Source organism: Salvia hispanica, chromosome 6, assembly GCF_029641045.1.
Source record: "Salvia hispanica isolate PSC_SH4W2 chromosome 6, Shi_PSC_v1, whole genome shotgun sequence".
NCBI lineage: Eukaryota > Viridiplantae > Streptophyta > Magnoliopsida > Lamiales > Lamiaceae > Salvia > Salvia hispanica.
In genome coordinates, this window is record NC_142697.1 from 22,948,028 (window position 1) to 22,958,601 (window position 10,574).

The following is a 10,574-nucleotide window of genomic DNA, read 5'->3' on the forward strand; positions in this document are numbered from 1 at the left end:
TGTTACTTGATTTGAGATTCGAAATGAAAAATAGAAATATCTGGTGGACATAAAAAAAGAGAGATGTATTTTTGTAACGGAAGAATTATCTATAGTAAGTAATGGGAATTTGGAAAGTCTAAATCCAGCCTCGACAATGTCGATGATCCTAATTTGAAGCATCTTAAAATTCTTCGCTTATTGCCTTATTGGCAAAAGTTAAAGAATAATTTCTTATCGATTAAAATCACATTGAATTTAATTGTTGTCTATAATAATCAGAAATTCTTAAATACTCTATAACTTTATATCATAGTGCGAACTGCGAAGTGCTTATCATATTAGGTAATTTACAAAACATTCAACGAATAAATAGAAATAAATGGATAAGAACCAAAGAAAGCAAAATCACACAACGCACAGCTTTATTTCTATAATAAGTTAAAACATATCGGCCAGGAGGAAAAGAAAGAACGACAAAGTTTGCATCGAATATTGAAAATATTTGTTATCAATAATTCCAAATCTCAACATAATAATGATAATATACTAGATTTTTATTTATTTTTTGTCGTGGACGTGGTTGTATAGCATATATTCCTTACATATACTGGATGAATTTCAAAATGTAGAATAAAATGGTTCTAACAGTAACTTTTTTATAAAAAACTGCTATCGATATAGTTGGAAAATTACACCGTATAACTCTCATTTTGATGAATATAAATTATAAGGTGTATATTTAGCAGGAGTATCTTAGTAAATGAGGTAAAAAAACACAAATAATATAAAAGAGATGGTCTTGTATAGTTGTATATACATTTCCATTTCCTACATATTTTCAAATGGAGACACAATCTTAGAATATCTTATTTTTTTAAAGAGTTTTTTTTTTAATAAAAAAAAGTGTTTTAGTAATCTCTTTATTAATTAAGTTGACTCGTATTTTTTTAGTAATGTTTCAATTAAATTGAGTTATTTCACTCTTTTTTTCTCAAAAATAAAATATTTAATCACTCTTATTTTATTCTTTTTTTTTGCTTTACTGTCTCTTATCTCTCTTACTGATTCACTTGAATTTTACATGATTTTAGAGGGTAATTTTACTTGGTTTTGATCATATATTGTGTACTTTGAGACATGGTTATAACTACTTCTCTATTATGTTGGTATTTTGACCATTTTGTGAAGAATGTGTAGAAAAATATACAAAATATGTGGAGGTGCAGCTGCTCAATGTTCGAGACAGATTTTCTAGAGATTTTGAAGTCCGATTCGCATGTAATGAGTACCATTCTCTTCGTCTTCGAAAGAGCTTCGTGTGGATATCTTAAACGTCTCAATCGAAATTCGGTAGAAGAAGTTATGGCCGTTTTACCAAGACTGCGCAGAGCAGTGACATAGCTGGCGACCCGCCAGGTTCGCATGCAAACGAACCTGGCGACCCGCCAGCAAAAGACGAGAAAAATGTCGTAAGCAGCTGGCGACTCGCCAGCTTTCGACGCACACCCAACCTGTCAACCCTAGTTATATATATGCCTAGGAAACGCCTCCAAACATAACTTACACGCCTCATATCCCAAAAATACCACTTGTTCATCTAGAAAGAAGAGAAGAACGAACAGAGGGCGAGTATTCATTGCAAGATTGATGACGAGGCATCCAATCCGCCCAATCTAATTCTAGGAGTTTCCACTTTTAGTTTTATTCCTGTTCAAACAATGTTTTTGAATATTTCTTTGACTTTAGCTAAATCCCTCGTAGAGTTCTACGGGGAAGATACAATGATTCTTATGTTTAATTGATTTCCTTTTTCTATGCCTTGGCGACTCGCCAGCTTCGACGCACACCCAACCTGTCAACCCTAGTTATATATATGCCTAGGAAACGCCTTCAAACATAACTTACACGCCTCATATCCCAAAAATACCACTTGTTCATCTAGAAAGAAGAGAAGAACGAGCAGAGGGCGAGTATTCATTGCAAGATTGATGACGAGGCATCCAATCCGCCCAATCTAATTCTAGGAGTTTCCACTTTTAGTTTTATTCCTGTTCAAACAATGTTTTTGAATATTTCTTTGACTTTAGCTAAATCCCTCGTAGAGTTCTACGGGGAAGATACAATGATTCTTATGTTTAATTGATTTCCTTTATCTATGCCTTGGCGACTCGCCAGCTTCGACGCACACCCAACCTGTCAACCCTAGTTATATATATGCCTAGGAAACGCCTTCAAACATAACTTACACGCCTCATATCCCAAAAATACCACTTGTTCATCTAGAAAGAAGAGAAGAACGAACAGAGGGCGAGTATTCATTGCAAGATTGATGACGAGGCATCCAATCCGCCCAATCTAATTCTAGGAGTTTCCACTTTTAGTTTTATTCCTGTTCAAACAATGTTTTTGAATATTTCTTTGAATATTTCTTTGACTTTTGTGATGAACATGCGTAGCTAAATCCCTCGTAGAGTTCTACGGGGAAGATACAATGATTCTTATGTTTAATTGATTGCCTTTTTCTATGCCTTGGCGACTCGCCAGCTTCGACGCACACCCAACCTGTCAACCCTAGTTATATATATGCCTAGGAAACGCCTTCAAACATAACTTACACGCCTCATATCCCAAAAATACCACTTGTTCATCTAGAAAGAAGAGAAGAACGAGCAGAGGGCGAGTATTCATTGCAAGATTGATGACGAGGCATCCAATCCGCCCAATCTAATTCTAGGAGTTTCCACTTTTAGTTTTATTCCTGTTCAAACAATGTTTCTGAATATTTCTTTGACTTTTGTGATGAACATGCGTAGCTAAATCCCTCGTAGAGTTCTACGGGGAAGATACAATGATTCTTATGTTTAATTGATTTCCTTTTTCTATGCCTTGGCGACTCGCCAGCTTCGACGCACACCCAACCTGTCAACCCTAGTTATATATATGCCTAGGAAACGCCTCCAAACATAACTTACATGCCTCATATCCCAAAAATACCACTTGTTCATCTAGAAAGAAGAGAAGAACGAGCAGAGGGCGAGTATTCATTGCAAGATTGATGACGAGGCATCCAATCCGCCCAATCTAATTCTAGGAGTTTCCACTTTTAGTTTTATTCCTGTTCAAACAATGTTTTTGAATATTTCTTTGAATATTTCTTTGACTTTTGTGATGAACATGCGTAGCTAAATCCCTTGTAGAGTTCTACGGGGAAGATACAATGATACTTATGTTTAATTGATTTCCTTTTTCTATGCCATGGCTCATGTGGTTATTTTGATTTCTTATGTGCTTATACATTTATTTGACTGATCACCTTATAAATGCATGTGGATTTTACTACAAGAACTGAGAAGTGAGTAGTTTAATTTGAAAGAGAAGAAATTGACGTCTTTGCCAATATAATCGTGAGATTTGAGCCTTTGAATGACGCTAAGTATCTTATGAGCTATTAGGAGTTGTTGCCTTAGTTCTAGGAAGGAGACTTCGGTTCTAGGTAGCAATCAACAAATTATATGCTTTGAGAAAAGATATAGTTTTACCTTAGTGATAGCTTAATAACCCTTGAGACCCTTTGTTGGCATAGTTAGGAAGTTAATTGAGCATATGATAGTTGTTATCGATCCCGTAGAATTCTACCCTTCTCATCTTTGATCTACATCCTTTTTCTCTTATTTGCTTTTAGTTCTCTATTCGTTTTTAACTGTTTTTACCTTGCTTTTAAGTAGATTTAGAAAACCCAAACTTTCCGATTTATCTAGATAGTAGTTGAGGTTGGTTCGTGGTAATTAGGTTGACACTTATTGTCTCTGTGGATACGATACTCTTTGCTTACTATTTGCTACATTAGCCTCGTACACTTGCGGGTATACTTGTGTTAAAAATAAGTTGAGTCACTTACATCATTCTCTCTTATCTCACATATTTTATTATCTCTCATATTTTATTTTATTTTCATTCAACTTATTTAACACAATTTCTTAATTTTCATATTCAAAATAAATGTCTGAGCTTTAAGTGTCCTACGGTGACAACAAACAAGTGTCACTCCCTCACACAAAAGCTGATCAGTTGCCCGCTGTATTATTTAGTACTGTATTCTCTTCGTCCTTTATTAAAAGTATCATATTTTTTTTGAGACATTTCAAGGTAAGTGAATACTTTTTTTAGCATTTTATCTTTTATTTTCTCTCTCTATTTTGTTCTCTCCATTAAATTAATAAAGTCTTATTTTCTTAAATTCCGTGTTAAAATAAACATTTCTCTTAGCAAGGGACGGAGGTAGTAGCTAGTATTGATAATTTATGTAAGTATGTGTTGATATCATAGTACTTCCTCCACTCAAAAGAAGATGATCCATTCTTTGGTGTTATGAAATTTTATGTAACTTTATTTAATTTGTTAAGTGAAAAAAATAAAATAAAAAATTAAGTAAAATAGAGATAAATGTGTTTTAGTTGATCATCTTGAATTAAAGTGAATTGTGGAATGGAGGAGAGTAATTATGTAGTTGTATAGGCTCGGAAAGTTCGGTTAATTTTTGTGTTGGACAACCACATCTTTTTTTACTTTCAATTTTTCTTTAATTTTTTTTATTTTCGATTTAATAATAGAGAGTATTTAAATTTTGGTATGTCCCAATATAGAACACGTGCAGGACAAAATATCTTGCTAACATGTGGCCCGAAGAAAATGATTAGTTCGATTATAAACAGACGTGCAAAAATGGGTATTCGCTGTTTTTGCTTCTTTTCTAGTATTATCATTTTGTGTTTTAAAATAGTATTTATTTTCTTTTCTTTTCTTTTCTTTTCTTTTTGTACTTAAAATAAATTTTACATGGTGAGTTTAATTTAAATTTAATTGTTTTAAATTTTTCATAAATTAAATTAACTTACAAGCATATACAAGTAGTTAATATAATTTTTTAAAATAAAAATAAAATTACACAAAAAAGATTAACATGTTAAAATAAGACTCTTTTGACTCAATGAAAGAGGATTTGTATCCTATCCAGTATCCACCATGTGGGAAAAAAATAATGAAAGAGGATTTGTATTCTCTCCTCGAATGTGGAAAAAAGATATCGCATTTAAATTCCATTCGATAATGAGTGGACCAACTGGGGATTGAAAATGAAATCTTTTGTTCCAACTCTGAAACTATTAAATAAAGTACTATTGCTAATTGCTCAAATAAGATCACGCATTCACACCTGGAAATGTCCTACTCACTTTGTCGCTATCTACTTTATGTTGACGCAAATAAAAATTAGCTAATTTCTTGTATTTATAAACATTATACCACAATGTATTAGCGAGATATATTAATTTATTTACCGCTTATAAAACTATATTAACAATTTCATTTGTTGAAACTTGAAATCAATTATCCACTCTAATACACAAGTAACCAATTTCTATTACCCATGCTAGTATGCTACAGCCATATTAAGACTTATTTTTGGAGACGGGGTGATTCAAATCTTAAAATTCTAAACTCATTTTTTAGAATGGTCCAGCAAAAATATAATTTAATCCAATACTTACAAAAGAAGTTCATGATATTCAACAAGTTCGCCACAAATTATAATCAACCGCCTTCATAAATAAAATAATTTTTAAATTCTAAAATTCAATGTCCACATTATAAAACTCTACAAATCATACATAACTCCTTCTATGAAGTTCATTTCGGTTTATTGAAAAGTATTCGTAATAAAAAAAATTCGACATTCTAGGCTATTTAGTTACTATAACAACATCTTATCCTTCCATTTGGCTTAACATAAAATTCTTTAGAGCATTAAAAAATTTCCTCACCCAATTAATTCTTGATTAGTGAAAAATATGGATGGGGACAACGTGTGATGCTTAGACAACATAGTCGTCCTAGAAATTGTTATCTGCTTATCTTAGTTAAACTCTAGAGATTGTAATTGGATGTGTGACACTTTTTTTAAACAAAACAATGTCATTATAATGTTAATTTAACGATTCTTGTATAACCAAACGGTGTAGTTTTTTGCGTTGTTATAGTATGATATTTGAGTTTGTTATATTAGATTCGGTTTTGATCATCATAGGGCAATTCAGAATAATTGAAAAGGTTAAATTTTCTATTTCAGTTTTATTGATAAGAAGTCAATAAAAATTAGTAGTACCTTATTCTTTAAAAATAAAATTTTGGTTTGTCCCATAAAATAAATTTTTTTTTTTTGCTTATAATAAACTTTTTTCCCTAATGAAATGGTACTAATTTTCCACTAATAATACTTTAATCAATTTTTTTTCTATCTACTTTACTGATTGTGCATTAAAACTCATACCATTTTTAAAGTTTCTATTTAAAAAAAAAAAAAAAAAGATAATGAAGGAGTATGATTTGATTTCAATGACAATTATCCTATTCCAAACAAAATTTGTTCTCTTAAAACCAGCATTTTAAAAATTGAACCGGATCGATCAATTCATCTGATTTGATCATAAGACCGTTGAACCGTTTTCTGGAGGCCATTGATCCCTGCAAGGCACTGGAGGTACCTAGAAGCATTGTGGTAGAAGAGCATATACAAATAATTACTATTTCCATTTTTCAAACTGAAAGCAAATTTTAGAAGCAAGATCTTCATCCGTACACAGAAATCAAAATATGAAACTGAAACAAAAACAAAATGTGGTCAAATTTAGCAATTTCACAAAATAATTTCCTCGTATAATTAACATAGCAGGTGTAGTTAAAGCGACTGAGTAGAATCCGCAAACAGAATAAGTTACTACAAAAGTTGCATGCAGCTAGTTACACCAGAATAAAGCCGAATCTAACGATAATGCCCCCGGGGGTGGAGTAGCAGACTAAGTGTCTTCTATGTTCTCTTGATCTTCGAAAAAGTTCCAGTCTCTGAAAAATAAGTACTCTGAGTTCCTCCAAACTGGTTCGCCTGAGGATTTGAAAGCTCGATTCCCTGAAAAGCATGTCAAATCTTCACTCAGTAAACCAAAGTACAAGCAAGTTAGCAAATGTAAGTAATAAATTAAGCTTGGGTAGGGTCCATTTGCTAGGGTACATAACTCCTCTATCATCTTGGAGTTATTTGAACTAAAATTTGTGTTCTTATCATGTTCTGTAGCATTATCTATCTTCTCTATCAAACTCCCCCTAATCGTGGAACTCAGCTGTGCCCCTTTTTGAGGCTAGTGTTTCAATGCAAAATAACCGAAACCAATGCCACAGGGAAGCATCAAACCTGGACGGGTGTGAAAGCCAGACTTGATGTCAGTCCAGAAGTTGCGCCACTGGTTCCATAACTCCTGTCCTTAAACCTGAAAAGAATAAATTGCATAAATGGATAGTGATTGTCACTCATCAGCTATGAAAGCAGTAAATGTGAAGCAGAACTTCAGAGCAACTCAACTATTAAGCTTATAAGTTTGGAAATCGAACGAATCCAATACAGCATCAATAAAAAAAACTGCTATACTTCAACAGAAATGCAAGGAAATCATACTTCTTGGCTACTTTAGCAGCAAGTTTGCTCTGTCCAACAGATACACGAAGCTTTCCGCTACCAGCCTGACCGAGCATTCCATAACCTTCGCCAAGTCCATCACCTTCAAGAAATCATGAAGTCTTAGGATGAGCATATATTAGTAGCCTAACACCTTCAAAATAAAAATGTACCAATCCTACTTTACATAACAAACAACACAGTTAGTATAATGGTACCTAGTGAACTCTCCTCTGGTATCCCGAACTGCATCCTGTTAGCCAGCTTCCGCATGTCTGTAATAGCATATCTGATGGAAATTGCAAGAACATTAGGATTTTGACTTGGACGTTGGAAAATATTAATTTCAACTAAAAATGAAAAAATATAATTTAATGAAGAAATAATCAATAAGGAAATTCAAGCACCTTTCTTTCATCTTCCTTAAACGCCGACCTCCTCTCTTCTTTCTGGGCTCTGAATCAGGAACCGGAAGTGGTTTAGGCTGCTTAGCAGGAGGCGGTTCTTGCCACTTCTCTATCTTTTTGTGAATCTCTGCGCGCAAAGTTCTCCCAGTTTTTCCAACTGGGTCTCCCCTAGTAGAGTCTACACGTGCAGCAAGAGTGGATTTTGAAGCCAAAAGTCGACAAGCACGCATTCTTAAGGAAGGCGGAGTACTCTGGAAAATCTCAGTTTGCTCCAAATAGCCAACACGAAATTGGGATGTTGCTGTTGAAAACCCTGCTAAATTCTTCTTTTTGGCACCAAGAAGCTGAACGTTGCATGCAGGCATTTTTGCTAATGCCGAAAGACCACCAGCTGTACCAATTATTTTTGCCGCGACAGCACTTCCAACTATGGCTGAGAGATTGGGGGCAATATACCCCATTCGACTCTCCACAAAATCAAGAACCTTTTTCTTTGCAGAATCTAGAGCAAGTGCGCGATCACATGCATCAATTGTCTTTTGCAAGACATCCTCCGGAAGAGGCTTTCCACTAGTAGTTGATGCTGTGACAGAAACCACCATAATAATAGCAGACGGTAAAAATCCTTCAAGATCAACAAGCGTCAGATCCATTTCATTAGCAATCTTTTTAACAACCCGGGCATAATCAATTGGGTGGTGAACAAGAGATTCAAGTTCTGGAAATTTCAAGCGATACTTGTCACGGATGAAATTGTGAATTATCACAATCTCATTTTCAATATCGACAGACAAGGCATTACAATCAACTATCAACTGATACTCTGGATCATCTTCCAAAACAATTCCATGAGTGGAGTTCTCAGACCCATTTTCCAATGCATCTTCAACTTTCTGCAATAAAAATCAAATGTTACCAACTATTACATTAATAATGAGAAAGAAGGGGCGAATCATTCACTCTAAATACAGACCTATACAAGGAAATCAGTTGCGGAATAAGACAAGGGAAATGCAACAACAAAACCACCCTAAAGAAAAAGCAAGCAGCATCAGATAGATTAACTAATCAAAAGACGCATAGCATAACATAGTGGATATTGGATACATAGCTAGTAGTCTAAACTAAACCAACCTGCATGATGTCAGTAAATCGCTGAGTTTTTTGTAGCTTCGACACACTATCAAGATCATCATAGTTAAGTGCTTCTATATCAGCTAAATCACCATCTACGTCTTCTTCCATGTGCTCAGCATCGTCGTTATCTGCTTCCTGAATCAAAAGTACTATCAAACTAGGTCCACAGCCAAGAAAATAGCAAAAAGCGGAAACGTTAGGTGCTAAGTGGAGATGAACATCATGAACGGAGGACCCAGTCATTACATGCAATATCGTATTCACATGCTAATAAAACTCGCATATACTTACCAGAAGATCATCTTCATTATCAGACAATTCATCAAGATCAGCCAGAAAAGAGTCATTCAGAGTTGCCTGAAACAAAATAATGTCCTGTTAAATTTAAAACTTCAAGAGATGGTCTTCACTGAGTACATAAATCTACTCTTGACGAGGCGTGCAGCAATTCAATTGGCAAATACCACGGACTATATGGCTTTAGGACAAAACCATCGAGTACCATATATTATGGACTATTAAAATGTATGAAGACTCACAAGCAAAACATTAGAAGACGTGTCTCAATAATCAGAGAGAAAATGGTTGGCTCTAGGTGATCTCAATAAACACGACCAGGAGATCGAGCATGACAGATACGCAACCACAAAGACAACACACTTCACTGTAGCCAGAGGCCTACAGCATTATGCAGGAAAGCATGGGATTAGGGAAAGTGGAATTGATTCTTTTACTAAATGATTAGATAAGCCAGATGATTTAACAGCACTAACAAGGAAGATTATCAATTCCATTCCAGTACCCATCTCTTCTCCAGACTCCAACAGCAACCCAGAGTTCGTATAAACAACAATTGTATAAATTATCGATAAACAAGATTTAAATTTTAAACACATGGAACGCAGCCATCTCATGAAATCTGCAACGCCTATCAATAAAAACAACGTTCGCATCATTTTAATTTAACCACGACTCAACTAAAATCCAGGCACGTATACAATACAAACAGAAGATATAGTCAGAAGTAGTACGCAACACCAATTCATGAGTGTCTAGTAAAAACTAAATCAATAAAAAAATATCCAATCGAATTACCATATCTCGCTGATGCCCTAAATTGCTTGATGCGAACGGATTACCGCTCGAGAAAAAAGAGCAGAATTGCTAAATTCCTGCACAGAATCAGATAACGAAGAACAAGTTCAAATTAGAATCCTAGGGCACCAGAATCGTATTGCTCAGCAACTATGTTGGAATAGAAAATATGGAAGTAATTGGAAATCGGTTTATTGTATGCATGCCCAAAATTATAAACTTATTTCTTTTTAACCCACATCTTTACTAATCTAAAGTGACAATTTGATAAAAAGACGGATTTATCCTTTTTGGCGGGAAAATATGAGGCTATTTCTTTTACCCTTTTCGTCATTTCAACCATTGGACAAAAATTGGTCCAATAAAATGCAAGCTTCTCAAAACACAGTACACAGATATATACACAAATCATACTGAATCTGCATTTGTGGACTAATTTTCTTAAATTG

The 10,574-nt window shown here is 34.3% G+C and overlaps 1 protein-coding gene across 2 annotated transcripts; it reads right to left on the reverse strand.

Annotated features, from left to right (window-relative positions):
• Positions 1–6,671: 6,671 nt before the first annotated feature.
• LOC125208228 (U4/U6 small nuclear ribonucleoprotein Prp31 homolog) lies at positions 6,672–10,315 on the reverse strand. Of its 2 annotated transcripts, none has more exons than XM_089059933.1 (8): positions 10,126–10,315; positions 9,322–9,387; positions 9,028–9,187; positions 7,894–8,786; positions 7,705–7,775; positions 7,487–7,589; positions 7,226–7,301; positions 6,672–6,943 (listed from the first exon to the last, which is right to left on the reverse strand). In XM_089059933.1, the coding sequence occupies exons 2-8, from the start codon at positions 9,375–9,377 to the stop codon at positions 6,845–6,847; spliced, it is 1,458 nt and encodes a 485-aa protein (XP_088916059.1). In that variant the 5' UTR covers positions 9,378–9,387; positions 10,126–10,315; the 3' UTR covers positions 6,672–6,844. The 2 variants fall into 2 exon arrangements, with proteins under 2 accessions (XP_088916059.1, XP_088916058.1); XM_089059932.1 differs by having other exon boundaries at positions 9,028–9,165; positions 10,126–10,313.
• Between the last annotated feature and the right edge of the window lie 259 nt (positions 10,316–10,574).

Coding starts and splice junctions, on each gene's coding strand:
- LOC125208228 (XM_089059933.1), bottom strand. CDS start 9,377: ATGACTCTTTTCTGGCTGATCTTGATGAATTGTCTGATAATGAAGATG. Junction 8,787..9,027: donor GATTTACTGACATCATGCAG/GTTGGTTTAGTT, acceptor TTTTTATTGCAG/AAAGTTGAAGATGCATTGGA. Junction 6,944..7,225: donor TGGCTTTCACACCCGTCCAG/GTTTGATGCTTC, acceptor CATGCTTTTCAG/GGAATCGAGCTTTCAAATCC.